The 21,943-nt window shown below is 45.2% G+C and overlaps 1 protein-coding gene across 1 annotated transcript in view; it reads right to left on the bottom strand.

The window, feature by feature from the left end:
• The window catches only part of SHROOM4 (shroom family member 4), a 200,144-nt gene extending 180,257 nt beyond the window's left edge, over positions 1-19,887 (bottom strand). The window contains exon 1 of the mRNA XM_031445206.2: positions 19,468-19,887. Coding sequence (XP_031301066.2) covers positions 19,468-19,584 — 117 coding nt within the window. The 5' untranslated portion in view covers positions 19,585-19,887. The remainder of the gene's footprint in view (positions 1-19,467) is intronic.
• Positions 19,888-21,943: the final 2,056 nt, after the last annotated feature.

The following is a 21,943-nucleotide window of genomic DNA, read 5'->3' as shown; positions in this document are numbered from 1 at the left end:
TCTTTATCCAGTCACCTGTTGATGGACATTTAGGCTGTTTCCATGTTTTGGCTATTGTAAATAGTGCTGCAGACAGGTTGGTACTTAAATCAAAATGAAGAAAGTTTTGAATAACAGAGTGCCATAAAGGCGAACCAACTGGTGTCAATTTGTGGTAGGAGATTTTTTTGTTTTACAACTCTAGCTACCTGACAATGCAAAGGGCAAGCTTGTGAGAGAGCTTTTACCATCAATGGATGAATTCAAGCACAGCCTGGTCAACCAAATTCAAGGATGTCATAAATGGTAGTCAGGCAGTGGGCCAGTATTGGCCAACTTGAAAGGCCTCTAAGATTCCTTTCAACTGTAAACTGCTTTCAGATAAAGACCCTAGAAACAATATAGAAGAAAAATTTGTGCAAGGCTAGGAGCATGGAGCCAGAGCAAATATTCAAGTGAGAGTGGGCAGTACAGGTGTGTCAATGGCAGTAGGTGGGAATACACTGTTTAGGATTTTGCTGGTCTAGAATGTCCAAGCTGGAAAGAACCACATAGATCAACCAGTCAGTCCAGTTTCTTCCTTGCACAGATAGGGAAATTAAAATTCTCAGATAGAGGAAGTGACTTGTAGGGTAAAATTAAAAGGGGTGAGCCTAGAGGCAGGGAAGCCAGCCAGGAATCCAGAAATCCAGAAGTGAATAAGGGCTTAGAAGAGGGTGGGAGTAGCAGGAATTGAAGGGAAGGGAGTAAATACGAGGGCTGTTTTGAAGGAAGAAGGACTGACAGCATGTGGTGATTGATTGGATATAGGGGATGAATAAACAGTGACTCCAAGATTTCAATGCTAGCTGAGTGGGAGGCAGGAAGTCAGGGACAGAGCCTGTTTGGCAAGAGGAAGATAATAAGTTCCGTTTTAGATATATTGGGGTTTGAGATTTTTAAAAAAGAGAAAAAAATTCAAGTAGACACTGTCCATCAGACAAAGAGCCTAGAGCTCTGATGAAAAGGTTAAGGCAAGAGATTTGGGAGTCATGATTGGGTAGGAGCTACACTTACTGTGGTGATCATTTTGAAATGTATATAGACATCAAATCACTACATTGTATACCTGAAACTAATGTAATACTACATGGACATTCTACTTCACTAAAAAAAAGAGATTTGGGAGTCATGAGATCTCATCATTGCTCTTTCTTGAGGAAGGAGGAAAGAGAGGCAGACAGAAGAAGAGAAGACTGGAGAGAGGCAAAGAGAACAAGCAAGGGGTGGAGCTTTGAGCCTTGAGGGATATTTACAAGATGGGGATGGGAGAGGCAGCTGATTCACAGAGGATAATGGAGACACAGTGAAGAGGACAGAGAAACAAGATAGTTCAGTGTCACGGAAGCCATGCTGGCAGCAGGGCTTGGAGAATATCAGAAGGATATATTAGAAACAATGCCAATGACTAGCAATAGTAAAGATCAGTTAAAAAATTGAATGTAATATGACCATTAAAAAATGAAGCATCCCTGTATATATTGATAGAGAAAGATCTCCAGTATATATAAGTGAAAACAATCAAGATGCAGAAGACTGTTTTAGTATGTGTAAAAGTCAAGATCAAGAATCTATATTTACATTTGTTTGTGTGTCGATAGCGATGCTCTGGAAAGATACATTAAAAAAAAATCTAAGCCCCATGGTGGGTGGTGAACCTGGGGAAATGAGGGACAAGGATGAACGGGACACTCTTCTTTGTCTACCTTTTCATACTAACTGGCTTTTTTTTTTTTTTAAATCTCACACCAGTCAGAATGGCCATCACTAACTGGCTTTTGAATCATGGGAATATGATACCCAGTCAACAAAAATTTTTAAATAGAAAATAATTGTGTAGAGAAGACAGGGAGGAGGATGACAGCGAAAAGGCCAGTAAATCTGGTCCTCAGGAAGATCTCAGTGGATGCCAGATTGGCAAGGATCAAGGAATACATAGGCTGTGAGGAAAACAGAGACACTGAGTATGCATAGATACAAGCATGTGCTGCACACCTGTGTATAATGCATACACTATCTTTATCTGAAGAGTAAATAAGGAATTGGTAACAGTGGTTGCCTCTGGGAAGAGGAATTAGGGATAAAGAAACACTTGCCCATTTATATAGTTTTAATTTCATTCCATGAACATTTATCACCTATCCCCCAAATTACAATTTAAACCTATAAATTGTGTTAGGAAGAGAAAAAAAGGATGGAAGGAAGGAAGGAAGGAAGGAAAGAAGGAAGAGAGAAGGAAGGAAGGAAGGAAGGAAGGAGACAGACCACTTAACAAATTTGGCAGCAAAAAGGGATGGTGAGACCATTTGTAGGGGTCAAGAGGCTCAGGTTGGGTTTTTTTGTTCCAGTATGAGAGGCAACACAAGCATTGGGAAGAACAGGTACTCAAAAATCTGAATTTTGAATACCAGCTCTGCAACTTACTGGCCCAATGGATGTTGGAAACCCTCTGAACCTCGATGTCTGCCTCTTAGGATAGGGACACGACTATGGACATCACATATACTATATCATTTAATCCTGAGAGCCTAATCCACACAGTCAAAGAACTTCCCAGGACAGCTTGGGATGACTGGTCTGTGTGACCTCCTTTTTCTCCAGTGCTAGGGTGCACACAATGTGGTCAGTGGAATAGTTAATATCGGTATTAGAAAAAGAACATGAGGCACAAAAAGAGGCTCGTGAACAAAATTACAAGGTATAGTGGGACAAGAATAGGATTTGGGGTCAGGCCGAGCTGGGTTCAAATCACAGCTTCTACCACTTACTGGCTTTACTTTGAGAATGTTGTTTGGCCCCCCTGAGCCTCATTTCTTTCTTTTTTTTTCCTCATCGGTAAAATAAGAATCCATCACTTAATTTACAGTAGTGATCAGAAGATTAGAGATTGTACGTATAAAAGTCCCAGAACATAATTGGGATTAAATTCATGGTAGCTTTGATCATCCCCAGGCCAGAGTGAAGGCTCCCCAGTCCACGAAAACAGCAAGGCCAGTTTCCTACTGTGCATTTCCATTCCCTGGCTCCTTCGTACCAGACCTCAAAAAAATAAAAGCACATCAGCTAGCCCTTTGATTGTTCAAGCACCTATGAGGTCACCCAAAGCATTCGCTCTTGCCCTTTGAACTTTTAATTCATTCTCAAATGATTTACTGGCTGCCTGGCCTCCAAATGACCATGCTAGCAGTCATGTCCTTCCTCTCTGAGGCACTGTCCTTTTGATAACCACGGTGCCCCTGATGGGGTTACCATTCCCACACTTTAGGAGCACGCTTCCAAAACAAAACTGTCCACTTCGGCAGGACCTTCATGGGAACAGCAAGAAGGAACGAGCAAGCTAACAGTCTGTTTCTCCCACCAATGCCTGCAAAGGCGGAATGACCTCCTCTAAGATTTTCCCCGATTGATGTCCTCCTTCCAAACTTACTATGTGATCCTGATCAAGATAAGCATTTCCCCGGGGTCCCTTCTCAGGCCTGTTCCAAAAGTTGGCTCCAGTAAGTCAAACTCTCTAGCACTAGACTAGGCGGGAACAAACTAAGAAAAGCCCCCACAGTGGGTCTTAAACTGTCACAGTCCTGCCAGTGTAAGTTTTGATGTGTTTCCTTTAGTGCCTTGACATAACCTTAAGGGACTTCCACAGAGACAGCCACCAATTAGATGAGACCCCCTTGCAGCTGAAGTACGGAGACAGTTCCTTTGGGCCCTCTTCCTCATTCTCAGCTTTGAGTGAAAGTGAGAAAAGGAATGTCATGGTCAAATAATGAGGACACTTAAGGCACTGGGTATAAATACCAGACGGTGACTCACGGCCAAGGCTAGTCAGACAGAACACGTTAGGGCTTGCTTCAGCAAAAGTGAAAACACACAGACACACAGACACACACACACACACACACAGTATGTTCACATAAAGCTATCTCACTTCAGTTGAGGCACTGAAACACTTGAGTCAGGCCGAAGACTCACACTGTACCCTCCCTGAACACACAGCAACAGGGGGGTGGCTGCTGTTTTAAGAGACTCACAGCAATGCTGCCCAACAGCAAGGGAATGCTGTAATTGTCAACCAGCAGGCATCCCCAACATGCGAGCCTCCGGAACACAGCTTACACACAGGAGCTGTGGCAGCAAGAAACCCAACCACTGCAAACCCAACTCCGGGCACCTCCTGGACCCACAGGTAGATAGCCCTCTCCTCCACTGCTGCCCTCTCCCCTCTCATCCAGGGTTGCATCTGGGGTCCCTCTCCATTTCTATTGGCACCACTACTTCCTTCTCTGTGTCCCCTCTGTCCCCAGCTTGCATGTGTATGTCATTCAAGTCTCACTCCACTTACGAGGTGTCACAGAGAAGATAGGAAAACTTGGCTAGGATATCCAGCTCTTCGAGTCACGTCCCTTTTTTAAAATTTGTTTTTGTTTTTTTAATCGGAGGGTAATGAGGTTTATTTATTTATTTTAATGGGGGTACTGGGGATTGAAGCCAGGACCTTGTGCATGCTAAGGACATACTCTACCACTGAGCTCTACCCTCCCCTCATATCCCTATCTAATTTGGGACTGGGAGAAGAAAAGGGGACGTGAACAATGACTGAGTACAAAATTTTGGCTTGACTCTTCCAGCACACCAGATGCAGGGCAGCCAAAGTACCCAAAGATTTCTACTGGAAAAACAGAAGTCCAGCCTTCCAAAAAGGGAGAGATGACTTCCACCAGGAGCAGACTGAGAAGATGCCCTTGGGGCTGACAGAAGGGCTTGAAAGGTAGGCCCAAGTGGGAGGGGCAGAGAAGAGAGGAGAAAGATTTCCAGGTCGGCAGTGCGAAGCTGAGCTACTCAAGGAACATCAGGATGGGACATTTGGAGGCCAGAACTTCCCAAGTGTGTTTACACGGGTAGGGAGGAGGGTAGCAAGGGAAACACTCAGTCTGAAAATCTGGATTCTGGAAGGAGTGCTGGACAGCAAGACTAGAGCCCCATGGAGAATAGTCCCTACACGAGTTTAAAGCAGTTTGGACTCTATTTTTCAGGTATCAGGGAAACATTATATGATTTGAAGTAGGAAGGGGGATAATCAAAGGGAAGGGGACCATAGAGGAGGCCACAATTGCACAGTTGTTCCCGAAGGAGGCTTCTTCCTGCCTGTCCCAGCTCTTGCAAGATCCTCCTTCAAAGGTGTCCTCTCTGTCTGAGCTCACTATTTCAGAGCTCATTACTATTCATCTCTTTTAAGTTGGGTGAGATAGCAATGACATTTCTGATTCTGAATGAGACTCTGAATGTTGTATTGAAGTTGGGTCAGGGACTTTAAAAAAAAGAGTAGAAGCTTGATCCAAAACCCCTAGTTGAGAAGAAAGGTGCTAGGATAGACCATTTCCACGTCTGTAATAGCATCAGTTGGCTTGATCCCTGGTCTTTTCTAAGTGGTCTTTTCTAAGATGCCAACAGAGGACCTGGAGGAGAAAGAGGGATAAGGGAGAGAGAAAGAGAGATAGAGAGATTGAGAGAGATAGACAGAGAGAGAGAGGGAAGGAGGGAGGGAGAGAGGTGCCAGCATAAGGCAAAACCTGATTGTCAAGTGCTTTTCTGGGGCCTGTTCCAGATCACTGTCACTTACAGGCTTAGACTAGAGCTCAGCCCTAAATTAGGGCTCCAACCTAGAAGCCGGCATGGGAGGTGGAAGGGCCCCACCTGGGTCTTAGCAGTGGGAATTAACTCTCCCTGATCCTTAATTATTTTGGCTTTTATTAGTGGCTGGAAGGGGAGAAGGATGAAACCCGAACCCTAATGCAGCTGAGAAGGGCTAAGAGCCAAAACCTTCCTTAAGCAGATACAGTATGTGCAGGGCCTGGGCAAGTCTCAGAACACTGTGCATTGCTCCAGCCAAAGGCACTGGGAAAACATGAAAATTACATATTTAACCCTTTACACCCAGCGGGGAAGAGTAGCATCCTCCCACTAGAGCTCACCCAGCAGAGAGAAGCTGGCAAATTGGCTCTATTATAAAAGGCAGAGCACCTGGGTAGTCTTTTTCACAAAAATACCCCCCAGCGACTAGATATTCAAATCAGTTTCAAATGTAAGTTACAAGCTATTTCACCTGGTCAGAGGGAAGAGTTAGATACAGGAACGCCTGTGCCTATTAGGTTTTTAGCATTAAGTGAGTTTTCCTACACAAGAACGTAGGGAGTGAAGAGACCAAGTTCCACAGCGCAAACATCTTTACAGCATTCTGAATTTCAGTTTTTCACCATGCAGAAAAGTATCTGGTGTTGCACCAAAAAGTAACAAATCTAGAAAGCAAATCTAAGAAGGATGGAGATGGGAGAGGGACCGGAATGCCTGTCTCTACACAAAGTTAACCTTTCCTGAGAATTTTCTGTAAGCATGCAGGGCATCAGGTCAAGGGTTCGGGTCTGATAATCACTCCAAATTTGCAGAAGTCTCTTAGTAATAAAGCGGTGTTTTCTAGGCAGATTTGCAGCCGATGAATTTGTGAAGTAAATCCCTATTTCCTTTTTATTTTATTCTAAAACTCAGGATGAAAGTACAGAGAGGACAACACTGCGAGCAATTAAATCATACTTGCACGTTTAACAATACTTCTTCGAAGGTCACATTCCAAGAACCAATACTACTGCAGAAATATGAACAATGATATTCACAGATTAATAATACTCTACTGTGCAGAGAGCATAAAACTACAAACAACAAAAATGCAATCCAGACTTGAAACTCCAGTGGAGTTTGCCTCACCAAGCCTCCACATTTTACTTTTCATATAGAGAAAACAGTCCTTAAACATCTTGGCAAGTCAACTGATGTTTTTTAATAGCCTCAAACTTTTTAACATTTCCAGCTATTTCCAGCTTCATGTCTGAATGCTGGCATTTTGACAGTTTCTTCTGTTTTTTTGTTTGTTTGATTCTTGGATTTCCCCATCACTTGAAAGCTCTAAGTTAAGCAGAAAGAACTTCAGCCAGTCATACCTCAGGTGACTAGGTATCTTGCAGATTGGATGAGATAGCAAGACAAAACTGTAACCAGAAAAGCCCATGAAATAACAATGCAAGCCTGTTCCAATGTCTGTTGGGGCATGAGATTGTCTGGCAATTAAGTTATTTCCACAACAATCTGCAGATTAGTAAATCGTCTGTGTTAACCATTATGTTCCTAAAATAATGACTTGTTGTTTTAACTGACCAGTGGGCTTAAATAAACAAATCCTTTTTTTTAAACTGCCTATGGAACTTCTTACCTTAATTTTCCAACAGATACCCCAGGCTCAGAAGATCCAAAACTGATCTAAACCTGGTTGTCCCCCACCCCAATCCCTGTCACCACATAGAGCCTTCTAGATTAGAAATACTGGCTTCATCTCTGGCTCCTACCTCTCCCTCATTTCTTCAGACCCAAATGGTGTATTATTACCACTATGTCTGGCAACTTGCTAATATATAACAACAGTCAGCACATTGCCAAGGTGACTGATTCCTTTCTAATGCCCCTTCCAATTGTCCTATGCAGGTCTTTCCTCATGGAAGTACTTCTGTGGCTGGGAGTGTGTTAGGTGGTTTACTTTTAATACATTAATTCTAACCCTCCGAAAACAACAAAATGACTCTGTACTTCCAACCTGAATCTATCTTACCGTCCAATTTTCTGGGCTCTTCAGAATAACTCACTCAAATCCATTTGCCCTTATATCTCATTACTCTGCAAAAATTGATTAGACCTCTACGGATTCACTGATCCGGCCACACAAGCAGTATGACATTAGGCAAGTTACCTAACCTCTCTATGCCTCTGTTTCCTCATCTGTAAAATGGGGTTAATAAATGAGTTAGTATGTGTTAAAACAGAAAACCAGTGCCCCAGGTACACACTATGAATGACAATATTTTTAGAAAACAAATAAAACTGACATTTATGAGGCCCTGTGCTGGTTTCACTGGCCGTAGAATAGCTCAGCCTTAGAAGAGGCACTCGATAAATTTAATGAATGAATTAATAAGTGAGTCAATGAACAAACCACATATACCCTGCCCTTGGGGAGCTCCTACTGTTAGTTCACTGTGGGGTGAACAAACTGGCCTGTCGCCTGTCTGTGTCCTTAGGACATGCAGCTTGTGTACCAACTGGAATGAATGTCTTTCTCTGCAACCTGCCTAAATCCTGTATATCCCTTCAAGACCTCACTTCAATTCTTCCTTTTTTCGACAAAGCTCCCCAACCACATCAGCCTACATTGAAATCTCTTCTCATTGAATAAATGTTGCTCTTAGATCCTATCCCATGGTTTCAGGACTTAAATTAAGGTTTTTGTTACCTGAGCATGCAGTAGTGCCTCATTTCAACAAAACTGTCATTTCCAGGGAATAGGTCTTCCATGGTGGCCAGCTCTTGTGTTCCCTAGGTGAGGGTTAGGCACTTTACAAAGCACTCAGCATATGTGTGTTGACTGGTGGACTGACTGACTGACTGATCCACTGACTGGAGGCTTAACTGAGAACTCTTAGGTAGGAGCCAAATGAGGTTTAGCATCACCTTTCAAATTGCTGTCTCTTCAAATGTTAGCCAGAAATCATGTCTGGTTTTCTAACTTCCGTCAGCACAAAATGGCACATTAAAGATGTCCTGCCATTTCATACAAGTTCCTATCATTCAGTAAACCTCATACACTTCCTTTTTTGAGTTTAGAATTCCCTTAAGAGAATTTCACAAGGGACACCTATAGGATGCTTTTTCTTTCTTAAACATACACATCTAGTATTTATATGAGATAAAGGATAAAATCAATCTCCCTCCCTACTGGAAAAAAAGTGCAACTTTTCTTATTTTCATTTTGCAAATGAGGAAACTGAGACCCAGAGAGGGTGCACCCAGTGATCTACAAATATTGAGTGGCAAAGTGAAGACTGAACCTCAGGTCTTCTGAATCCAAGCTCATGCTTCTTACCCCGATTTGAGATTTAGAACAAAATAAAACCAAACCGAACCTTTCCTTTGATGCTGACCCCTGAGGGGCATGTATTGGTAACATAACCAGTTTTTGCACTAAATTACATTTCTCTAATCTCTCTCTCTTCCCCAGCCCCTTTCATTTCTCTCCTTTCTCTAGCTCATTTCCCACGCCCCACCATATTCATATCAAGTTCTCTTTCTCTCTTTCACTTATGTAAACATGAGAGTGTAGAAACAGCCTGGGATTTGAAGTCAGACAGAGTAAATCTGAATGCCAGCTCTTCCACTGACGATGGGACATGGAGTCTGTTACTTAACTTCTCCTGAGCCTCAGTCCCCTCATCTGCATGATGAGGAGATCAATATCTACTGCAAAGAGCTACTGTATAAATTAAATAGAATCTATGTAAAACCCCTATAAGGGGCAGAATTTGCCACAGAGCAGGTCCACTACCTCTCCTATCCCACCATAGAAAGGCCTGGATCTCCCTTTGGGTTCAAGAGGTTGCTTAGATCAAATCAAATGCCACTGCCTTCGTCCAGTGAGACACAGCCACACAAGTGAAGTATCCAGGTCCTTGTCTGGTCCACTTTGCTGCCCGTTGCCTTAAGACTTCCTGGTTGCACCTTGAAATTAGCACAGAGCTCCAAACTCTCAGTCAAGTCCTCCAAAGAACATGAGATTTGATAAGAGAACATAAGACCTGATGCTGACTCACCCCTGAGGCTCCAAGATATCATCACTCACCTTCTCAGTCAGATAAGATGCCACTGAAAACAGCCTACCTATAGACTTTTTCAGCACAGCTTTTTACTTCCATCAAACACAGACCAAAAGAAATGGAAAACGGTAAGGCGGCCCAACAAAGACAAGGCTTTAGCTTGTCATCTTCTCATAAGCAAAGATGGTGCTGCAGCCATGAGACTCTAACCCCTTTCCCGCATAACTAGTTGAACCAGCTTTACTCTCATCTCTACCTCATCTCACCCCTGACACCCTCCGCACAAAGAAAAATCAATTTCTGATGGACCATGAAAGGCAGTATAGGAGAACCATTCAAGACTTCCCTGCCAGAGGCTTAGGAAGAGAGGAACCATACAGCTGGGAATCTGCTGAGTGGCATTCGGGTGGGGGCCTGAAGACCCCACAAAGGGTCTGTCCATCATGGGGCTTAACCCTTGATCCTGTCAAATTAGTCCCGCCTCCTGCATTCCTCACAGATGTAACATTAAAAGACTTGAGTGAAAGTTAACAGACCATGCTGCCTGCTGGCCCTGAGAACATACCAGGAAATGGCCACTTCTGGAAAGATCGGAAGTAGTAGCGAAGTAGGGAAATGCCAGGCACTGTAAGAACTGCCTGCTGTCAATCAGCCTTCACACTTCCCCAGCCTACACGGAGCAAGGATCCTAGAGCCCCACGCAACCCTTCAATAGAGCAGAAGCTTGCCCCGTGGAGAGTCTGTGAAGAAACAGGAGGGTACAGAGGGGTGAATTAATACACCAAGATTACTCAGCAAGGTGATGAGAGAATATCAGCAAATCAACAAAGGTCCAGCCCGCTGTTGAAACAGGACTGAAAGAGACACGGTGTGAGCAAACGTCCCCCTGCTCCAGCTATCAATTTGCAGAGGGCCTTCAAACTTTATCAACCTTAACTCTGTGAACTTCTCTCATCCTCTGACCAGAAGCAGAGCTGAACCAAGAGGGACACAGCTGGTACAGCAGACTAGGAGGGCCCATTGTGACCAAAGAAGAAAAAAAAAAAAGTTGGGTTCTGGGTGGAGGGCAGGGAAGCCAATGAATGAACAAAGAAGTAATGGCACTTGAATGAGACAGTCCAAAATGTCAGCCTCGAGCAACTTGGTGCTGATGGGAGGGGGCTGGGAACCAAAGACTGGACATGAAAGAAGGGCAGCTTAGATGCCTGGAAAATGTGTGTCTGTGGCTACCAGGCAGGGGCCCACTCCATGACATGGTGTAGTCACAGACTCACGCTGAAAGAGGAGGGAGTGGAGGTGAAGTCGAAGGGGAGGGGTTAGTCACTTTGAGGAACCAAATCCTCTTGATCATCACGATTTCAGGGCCCAGCTGGGGTGGCTTCATGCCCAAGTCAACATGTCAGAGTGATGTGAGGAAGAACGAATCATCCCTTGCAAAACTAGTGCCTAAGACAATCTTTCCACTTGGCCTATTCACACTGGATGGGGAAAAGGGGTAGAAGGAGACAAACCTCTACCCCAGTCCTTGGAACACAGTCTTTAACAGGGAAAAATAATATCTGAACTTATTCATTACTGACTTACTCAAAGTCTGTCTGAAGCAGGTATGTCAGAAGAGCACCGGGAAACAAAATATTGGCTCGATAGAAACTGAGTGAAAGTGATCTAGATACCAACATAAGCAAGATAAAAGGGTCACTTGCTGATTACAAGATAACCCAGGTAAACCTGGAGTTCAGTTTCGGAGAGAAATTTAATGACGCATACACTGTATCTATACACAAATCTGGTCCCAGCAACATGGATATGAGCAGCTTGGGCCACACTAGTAGCAGAAACCCCAAACTCACCTATATCTGTGTAACAGAGATCTCTAGAGCACATGTTGTCCTTGACTTGTGGATAGATTGTTTTCTAAGATTACCTTTAGCAAATAAGCAGCTTGGGGCTCGGAACACAGTTCCCTATAGACAGAATATTATAAATGGTGGTTGGGTTGTCATTTCATCAGTAATACCCTATGTATGAAATAGGCCTCTCCAGAACTGTTCTGAATCTGGCCACTATCAATAACTGTGCTGGAAGACATGTTTCCTAGACTTGAACTCTCTCTCCTCCAGGGCTCTTGTCCTTTAGTAATTATGAGGATTAAACTTCACTTTAATACACTCCCCCACTCAGGGCTTTAGTAGCAAGAAGTGGCATCTGTCCAATTCAGGTGACAAGCTGGGAAATATGAGGGCCTGCAGGGGACAAGGCTGTAGGTACAAGATCTCTAGTAGGAGTGACTCTCGTGGGTATTCCAGTGACAGACGGAAGACCTCAGGGCACAGCAATGACAGCAACAACAGGAGATTTGCAGTCAGTGCCAGTGGCAATGTGCAGGGAAATAAACATCTGACAGGGGCTGGAGACACGGACTGCTGTATCTAAATTCCTCCAGGGGGTCTCTGTAAGTAGGAGACTGCTTGTCTGTCACATATGGTCAGCATCTTCAATCTTGGAGACACCGATTTGCTCCAGAAGGGGAAAATTAAGTTCAGAGAGGTTGTTCCTACGAATTCCAAGCCAGCAGTTGGTTAAAAATCAAATCAGTCTGATGTTCCAGAGTTCTAATTTTGATAGTATTCACCAAATGCCACTTCCTTCTTCTGTTATACAAATTCCTGCTCTGTAACTCTGTAACTCTTTGTAGAAACATACATGCTCCTGGAAGTTAGGGCTTATGTCTTCCCCATCATCTCCCTTAGAGTACTTTTTTCCAAGGATGACCTGGGCTAAGGGCAGGGCTAGGGGCCATGCTAAATAAATAGCAAGAGATGAGACATGCCCCTCCCAAATCTCTTATGTAGTTGTCCTAGATGCCCACGTCAAGGCCTTGGGCAGGTGTGCCTTAGCAGCAGCACAGATACTTCCATGAAAAGGGGTTGCTTGACACAGAGTCTTCATATGGCATGGATGCCAGAAAGAGCCCAAGTGGTCTTCAGCTGTTTTTTTTTTTTTTAAGAATGGTCCTACTTAACTTTGATCAGACTGTCCTCAGTTACTGTATTCAGCTGTGGGTTCTGTAACTCAAGAGGAACACAGCCAGGCTGGAGTGCATCCAGAGTGGAAGGAAGAAACAGGAGAGGTGCGATCTCAGATCCTGGAAGGAACAGCTGAAAGGGATTGGGCTTTTTAGCCTAGAAAAGTGAGACAGACAGACATCCTCTGTCTTCAGGCCTCCCAAAAGTTGTCCTAAGACTGAGAAAGCATTCTCATTCCATGTGGTCCCAGAAGGTAGAGCCAGGACCCATGGATAGTAGGTAGAGAGAGAATCGTTGCAGCTTAACATGAGAAAAAGCTGTTTATGGTCCAAACTTTTCAATAAGGAAATGGACTGCTGAAGAAGGGAATAAGCTTCCCCGCTACTCCCAACCACAGGAGAACAAGCTCAGGGCTAGTGCATAGGAGGCTCATGGATTGGTTAAGATTAAGACCAGATACAGTGGAATACTACTCAGCCATAGAAAAGAATAAAATAATGCCATTTGCAGCAACATGGATGGATCTGGAGATCATCATTCTAAGTGAAGTGATCGTCATTCTAAGTGAAGCAAGTTAGACAGAGAAAGACAAATATCATATGATATCACTTATATGTGGAATCTAAAAAAAAGACACAAGTGAACTTATTTACAAAACAGAAACAGACTCACAGACATAGAAAACAAACTTATGGTTACCAGGGTGTAAACAGGGTGGGAAGGGATAAACTGGGAGAGCAAGATTTGCAGATACTATTATATATAAACTAGATGCAGAACAAGTTTCTTCCATATAGCACAGAGAACTAGATTCAATGTCTTGTCATAACCTATAATGAAAAAGAATATGAAAATGAATATATGTATGTATATGTATGACTGAAACTTTATGCTATACACCAGAAATTGACACAACATTGTAAACTGACTATACTTCAATTTTTAAAAAAAGACAAATTGTAGCAAAGAAAAAAAGAAAGACCAGGTGACTTCCATAAGGTCCTCCTCACTTTGTGAATCTGTGATTGCAGCCTCCTCCAAGGACAACATTAGGTTAGCAGCCCTGAGTTGTGTTTGCCCTTTGGAGAGAGGTGGGGGTTCAGTAGTGAGAGCAGCCCTTCACTTAATCTCTGCTGTTCTTCATTAACTTTTCTCAGATGGGTCATCATCTTTTTGCCCCTGGTTCTGAAGGAGACTAACTATCAAAACCGTGATGTTCCCTCCAGATAAGCAGCACTCCATAAATACCCACCTCAAGTCAGAGTCTCTCTTCTCTCTTAAAAAACAAAGTCCTGGGAGGAGGTTGGGGAGAGCAAGGGGCAAAACCATTTGCATTTTGTTTAAGGGACAATGTTCAAAGTGTCTTCCAGCTGGAGTTGAATTATTTTCTTTGAGGTTTTGGAGAGGGAAAAGCCTCCAACAGGCTTTGTTTTTTTTCACTGGATGGAGCACACGTGTGGATTGCCATAGGTTACGAGGTGTATTAGGATAGCCCTGAAGGCCCAAGAGTGGTGTGTACCCGAAGCCCAGCCAAGGCTTACCAGACATAGCACCCACCCTTCTAGCTTTACTACCTCCCTCCAACCTTCTTTGTATCTCTCTGCACAGATTCCTACCCCAAGTCCCCACATGATGCCTTCTACTTTCTGAGAGAGACTAGCAGTGGGCAAACTGAGGCAATAGACATCTTTTCAGATTCTAGAAGCAGAGATGAGGAGGGGATTCATGGAAGTCACCAGGCTGGACTAAGTTCCCAAGAAGCCCACCTGGGAAGATCCTTTGGGAATGCCAAGCCCTGGTCTGGGAGATGGGCCTGGCCTGAAACAAAACTAAGAAGGTTTCACAGAACTATCCTTTGTCTTGGAACACTACGTCTGCATCCCCAACAAGAACTCAAAGTTGCAGCCAAATTTACTGTTGGCCATGGGACAGCCTCAATCTGACTTTCCCCGAGTCCTCTTGAAACCACAACTGCCTCTTTGGGGGCTTCTTCTAGAACCAGGGGTCACAGTGGGGTGGGGGAGGGGTGAACAACAACTTACAGAGCATGCACTGCTGGTTTCCTAGGCTAAAGACAGATGGGAAACAGTATTTGGGTTTGCCTGATTCATTCTCACACCATCCATAATAATAAAGATGGGGCAGACACTGACTACTCCCACTTGGCAAATATAATTTTGGGTCTAAAGAGGGTAAAATAATATAGCAACATCAGTGCACAGTAAGTGGAGGAGGGGAAGCTTTGCTCCAGGGCAGTAACTAGCACCCACTTTCTTCACTGTGCCAGATAGAGACTGCCACCAAAAATGGGCCAGAAAAGGGCAAATATGGAGGTTGAATCTGTTTCTGCCATGTCTTATCCTCCTCCCCAATTTTCCTCCTTCTCCTGCATCCCCACACTGATCTCCAAACTTTCTCTTCTCCACCCTCAGGGCACATTTCCAAGACCTCAAAATGAGGATAGGAACCTACGCTACAGCTTAGCATCTCTCTCTGATCATTACCTGGTCCCAAGGTTCCCCCATAACAAATATGAGGTAGGCTTCCACATTCTAGGCACTCTTTTCCCATTCATCATCTTTTCTCAAACTCTTCCACTCTCAAGATGTCTTCACCTGTTTCACAAGCTCTCTCCCAGCATGTATGCCACACCAGACCCAAATAGCTTTTTTTTTTTTTTCCCATGACACCAAAGGAGGTTCTCCCATTTTTCTCACCATGGTTCTGGTACCTTACCTCTGTCTCTGCCTGACCTAAGATCATCACAAGTGATTTGGAGTCACCAAAACAGTCTTCTCCTTCTCCCTGAGCTGAGACTCCACCAGGGAGTATCTGCAACCCAGTCCTAATCTACTGTGGAACCACAGGCTGGCATGCAGAGCATCACTGGGGAGGGAGGCTGCCAAGATTGGGTACATGCCTGAACAGTATTTCCCCATGCCCCTTCACAAAGTGCAGTACTACCAGAAGAATCAAGAAACTCTCCAATTAGAGTATGCGGGGAAAAAAGGGAACCCTCATACACGGTTAGTGGGAATGTAAATTAGTGCAACCACTATGGAAAATAATATGGAGGTTCCTTAAAAAACTAAAAATAGAACTACCATATGACCCAGCAGTTCCACTCCTGGGCATATATCTGGATGTATCTGTTTCTATTTTGCCTATAGATTCTTTTCAAAAACTCTGATTTCAAAAGATACACGCACCCCAGTGTTCATAGCAGCACTATTTACAACAGCCAAGACATGGAAACAACCCAACTTCCCATCAACAGATGACTGGCTTAAGATGTGGGGAGATTTTATATATATATAAAATTATATATATATATATATATATATATATATAAAATAAAATTATATATATATATTATACCCACACATACATACATATATACACAATGGAATATTACTCAGCCATAAAAAGGCTGAATTATTGCCATTTGCAGCAAGACAGATGGACCTAGCAAGTATTATGCTTAGTGAAATAAGTCAGACAGAGAAAAACAAATACTATATAATATCACTTAAATGAGGAATGTAAAAAATGATACAAATGAATCTATAGACAAAATAGAAACAGACTCACAGACAGAAAACAAACTTATGGTTACTAAAGGGGAGAGGGACAAATTAGGAGTATGGGATTAACAGATTAACAGATACAAACTACTGTACATAAAATAGATAAGCAACAAAGATTTACTGTATAATACAGGGAACTATACCCAATATCTTGTAATAACCTATAATGGAATATAATCTGCAAAAAAAAATCACTATGCCATACACCTAAAACTAACATAATATTGTAAATCAACTATATTTAAATTAAAAAATAATAATAACTTAAAAAGAAACTCTCCAAGTAGTAGAAAATATGATAGACTTGAAGCCTACTACTGACTCACCAGATAACAGACCTAGACAAGCCACTAAATGCACCATGGCTTCAATGTTTCCATCAGTTTCTTTACAACCTTCCCTGACTGTCTCATAGGGTGGCTTCTCATAGGGTGGCTGTAAGACGCTAACTAAATTAGGGATGTGGAAACACATTATGAACAGTAACACTGTATGCAAATATAACAAAGGATCATCTTCCTCAGTCTGAAACCATTCTAAGCAGAAAAGGGCTAGAGGTAGCATAACGGATTGGCTACTAGACCGTCCTAGTCTTATTTAAAGACTTGAACCTCATAGTAGACATAGGGACACCTAAGTCCAGGGAGGGCGAGTGATGTACCAAGGATCCCATGGCTAGTGAGTGGCCGAGCAAGGATTAGAACCCGAGTCTTCGATTTGCCAATACAATTCTCTTTCTACACTCTTCCATTCCTTTCCCACCAATGTGTGCAGACTGAGGATCTTTTCAAGAAGAAAGCTGTATTGTTCTGAAGCACAGGGGAAACAAAACTAAGGTAGAAAAGTTTAAAGAGGATTAATGAACTATGCCACAGAGTGTCTTGGCAAGATTTAAAAAAATACAGGCAACCATTGCACTTTTTAAAAAATATCATGGCTCCTTTATATAATGTTGGGATAACCAGGTTATACATAGCTGGCTTTTACTGTAAGGAAACAAGCTATCCGGGAGAGATGGGAGAAATGATTTTACCCCCTGTATACCCAAATGTGTGTAATAATGAGCTTTCCTGTAATAGGGGTCAACTGTACATTCAGCAGAAAGGGAATCATTAAAAGGCACCCTGCCTCTCAACACACGAGTCACTTCCTCAACAGCTTGGCCAAGGAAACCCTCATCTACCCTCAAATCATCCCCCCGCCAGACCACAAATTGTCGGCTGCCCCATACTTAGTAACACCCCCTGCCATGCTCGTGCTGGCTCACAAAACAATCAGGGACCACAGCAGCCACCACTCCCTGGGGTGCCTCTCCAGAAGGGTCAGCCCTGGGCAGAGGTGAAACATGACCTCTCCAAGGCAGGTTGTCTGGACAGACTGGAAAGTCTGCGGCTGGTGTCAGGAGAAAAAGGGAGGAACTGTCAGACCGTGGAGGACGGCCTAGACAGTTCTGACCTTGGTGGAAAGGGGGAGGGGGGAGGAGGAGGAGTTTGTTTAGAACAAATTCCTGAAGGCCAGGATTCCCCTCCTCGGAGGGGATGTTTGAGAGTGTTTCTGTTTAAAAATTAATTTTAAAAAGGTTATTACTCCCTCCCTCCTTTAAATAATTTTAAGAAAAAGTTATTACTGGAGGGAGACATAGGGTGCCTTGGGTGGGGGGGGGGGTGGCGTGACAGTGGGTGACAAAGGCATCCCAGGCTGGTGAGAAATACATGACTAGTATGGGGAAAGGGGGTGCTGGGTGAAGATCTGGGCTGGTTATTGGTGTTTCAGGAAGCTAAAGAGCCCAGGTTTCCCTGACAGCCCCTCAAAGTTTTGCCTCAGCAGAACTAGAGTGCTCAAGCCAATTGGTACACCCCATGGCGACACCCCCAAGTTGCTAAGAGTTTGGGCCCCAAGGCCCCCAGGACCCCCTACATACAAGACAACCAGTAGCTACGATGCCAGGAGAAAGGGGCACTGGTTACTGCGGGGGTGTGGCGGGGGGCATTTACTGCCCCCTGCTGAGAGGTGACCTCCGTTCCAAAGCCAAAACAATAAAGTGACATTTGCTCCCCCGCTGAGAAACTACATGTTTCTATCTCCAGCCCAAAGCCACATCTTCCACCTCAATGGCTATCTGAGAGGGTTAGGAAGGGAAGGGCTTTTCAGATTTGAGCATTTCCGAGAAACAACAAAAACCGGGATAAAGTTTGTTAAGTTCGCTCCCCCGGCCATCTGGCGCCTCCAGGTGAGTCGTCCTGCAAATCTCTGTTCCTAGTTACAGCCCCAGCGGCCCCCACCCCCCTACCCACACCCCTACCGAGGGGATGGCTCGCTTGGGGAGGAGGGGGTTCTGGAGCGCTCGGGAGAGCGCCTCTCCCCTGTCCTCAGCTGCAACTTGGCTTCCAGCAGACCACAGCCTCCTAAAACAAACAAACCCTGGCGGCGGCGGCGGCGGCAGCTCCAGCACAGCTGCGATCCATGGCGCAAAAGTTTCCTCCAAGCTCCTCAACGTGCAGGAAATCTCGCCGGCGCTGGGGCAGGACTCCGGCGGGAGGGAAAGGCCGAGACCCAGCGGCCGCAGCAACGCCCCGTAGGCTGAATGGATGTGCGCGCGTCCGGCCGTGGGAAGTGAGGCTGACGAAAGCCACCGATGCCTCATCTCCGTTCCCACACCGGACCCTCGCCCTGCAACCTGCCCCAGCCAGACGGCCTGCCAGGCGATGGAGGGGCCAACGCCGCGAAGAAAGCTGCCAAACCGTCCGGCCTGTCCCTTCAGCCCCTCGCTGTCCCGCAGGGGCGCAGGAACAGCCAAGGAGAAACCCCCAGCGGCCACCACTGCCTCCAGCTCCAACGGAGGGGAGCAGCCGCCCCGACGTGGGGGAGCAAAAGCGGCCCCCGAGCCCTCCCGAGGGTGTCTGCGCGCCGGGCTCTAGCCCCGGGCCCGCCGCGCTCTCATCCCGCGCTCCCGCCACCCTGAAGGGGTGTCTGCGTCGGGGCCGATGGCCAGACCCCTCGCAGACGCTCATACTTCCCGGGGGGGCCTTCATCCGCAGCCCGGGCCAAGTTTCAAAGTTGCTCCGAGGGCCGCGTCCCGCGGCAGCCTACGCACCCGCTGCTCGCCCATTCAAAGTTGTGCACCGCTGGGACCCAGCCGCCGGTTCTTACCTTAGACACTGTGAGCGGTTCGCAGTGTTCCAGACCCCCCTTCAGGGTGAAGCCCCAGGGCGCCCCTCCTTGCAGCTGCACCGGGACGTACTGGAAGGACCCAGGCCGGTTCTCCATCCTCCGCTCGGCTCAGGCGCCGCGGGGCTCCTTTTCTGCGGGGGCTACGTTGCCTCCGCCCCCAGCGGCTCCGCCACCATCGCCCTCCAGCGCTACGCCACCCCGCACCGCCCTGCTCCGCCTACTCTCCGGGCTGGAGACGCTCGGGCCGCGAGCGAGCGCAAGGAGGAAATGACACGGAGCCGGAGAGAGGGGGAGAGAGGGAGGGGAGGAGAGGAGAAGGAGGAAAAAAAAAAGAAAAGAAAAGAAATAAGGAGAGGCGGAGGGATAGCACGTAATGGACAAGAGAACGGAGCAATGGGGAGGGGCAGTCCCTGGAACTCGCCTATAGGATCGCTGGGGAGTGGGAGCAAGGCGAGGCTTCACATCAATTGTTACATTGTTTCATTCAAGCAGCACCCCCCGCGCCCGACTTTGGTCCTCCTCCTTACTGCCGGGTTCCCCGCCCCTCCAGCCAGCCGAGGCGAGGGGAGGTGAAAGTCGTTAGTGTGGATGGCCCGCGTGGCCGAGTGGGCTGAAATGCTGGTTTCCCGATTAGCGCGTTCCTGTTTCTCTGACTGCCTTTTTCTTCTGAAAGTCCCGGGGAATTTGTGGACCTTGCCTAGAGGGATGGAAAGTAAAGCGAGCAGGCCAGCTAACACAGTGGGGCTGTGTGTGTAGGAGGCTCTGTGTGTACGAGCTAGGTGTGTGGGGTCATTATGAAACATTGCCCCGGAGCATAGTTTAAATAAAGAAGCACTTTGAGGATGCCCCCTGCCCAGGCTCAGCCGCACCCTGGCTCAGCGCTGGAGTCTATGGGTAGCACTGTGCTTGTCTATGTTCCAGTCATCTGGAGTTCCTGGCACGGCCTTGCATTTGCCCCATGGAGATGACCAAGCCAGGAATCAGCAAACTTTATGACTAACAGTATTGTTTTCACTCCTAAACAAACCTACAGGAAAGAGCATCCATTGATAAGCTGGCCAATTAGCAATGTTGTGCCTTTTGGAAGAATTGGCTTTTAAACAGGGGCCAGAACATCTCTGCTCATCTGTTCCTGCTTGAGGCTATAGTGTCTGAGCTGGGCTTTGGAACAGACCAAACAAATACCCACAGTCATCGTCTCCAAAACTGAAATTGTTATGAAATCTTAGGCTGATTTCTCAGTCTTGACCTGGACATGGTTACCACTCCTCTGAGGTGTTGTCTCAGGAGCCACATGCTGGCAGTGAGTTTTTTTTAATTGAAGTATAGTCAGTTACAATGTATCAATTTCTGGTGCACAGCATAATGTCCCAGTCATGCATATATATACATATGTTCGTTTTCATATTCTTTTTTATTAAAGGTTATTACAAGATATTGAATATAGTTCCCTGTGCTATACAGAAGAAAGTTTTAAAATCTATTTATACATGTAGTGGTTATCATTTGCAAATCTCAAACTCCCAAACTTATCCCTTCCCACCTCCTTTCCCCTGGTAATCATAAGATTGTTTACTATGTCTGCAAGTCTGTTTCTGTTTTGCAGATGAGTTCATAGGGTCCTCTTTTTTCTTCCTTTTTTTTTTTTTTTTGGATTCCACATATGCATGATGTCATATGCTATTTTTCTTTCTCTTTCTGGCTTACTTTACTTAGAATGACAATCTCCAGGTCCATCCATGTTGCTGCAAATGGCATTATTTTATTCTTTTTATAGCTGAGTAGTACTCCATTGTATAAATATACCACAGCTTCTTTATCCAGTCATCTGTTGATGGATATTTAGGTTGCTTCCATGTCTTGACTATTGTATATAGTGCTGCTATGAACATTGGGGTGCATGTATCTTTTCAAATTAGACCTTCCTCCAGGTATATGCCAAGGAGTGGGATTTCTGGATCATATGGTAAGTCTATTTTTAGTTTTTTGCAAGCAGGGAGTTTTAAAAGAGCCCCACGCTAGCAGGGAAAGTTTTGACAACTCATTTATGACTCAACAGGACCTTCCCACTCTCTCTTGCCTTCTGGTGCAGTTTCATCTTCCTCACCAAGGAGCACACACCATGGCACCCTTACTTCCACAGTCAGCTTTCTGCAGTCAAAGTTGTCACTCTTTGCCTACATTTCCTCATTTGTCACAGCCTCTGCAAGCAACACACTTCAGCCTGCATGTGCCCCAGTAGGCCACTGAAACTTCTCCCACAGGCTTCCCTTCCTCCTCCAATCCTTTCTTCTTGTGACCTCCTGGACTGTCTGCATTAAAAGATGAGGACCTGACTTTTCTTTAATAAAACTCCAGTTTGGGGGGTTTACAGCCTGCTTTTTAAAAATCCTTAGAGCTGATTCACATGGGGAATCACCTTCAATCTTTTAGACTTTTAGACCTGCAAAAATCA

The sequence above is a fragment of the Camelus dromedarius genome, chromosome X, assembly GCF_036321535.1.
Source record: "Camelus dromedarius isolate mCamDro1 chromosome X, mCamDro1.pat, whole genome shotgun sequence".
NCBI lineage: Eukaryota > Metazoa > Chordata > Mammalia > Artiodactyla > Camelidae > Camelus > Camelus dromedarius.
Note: the sequence above shows the minus strand (reverse complement) of the source record. Positions and strands in the feature narration are given on the sequence as shown.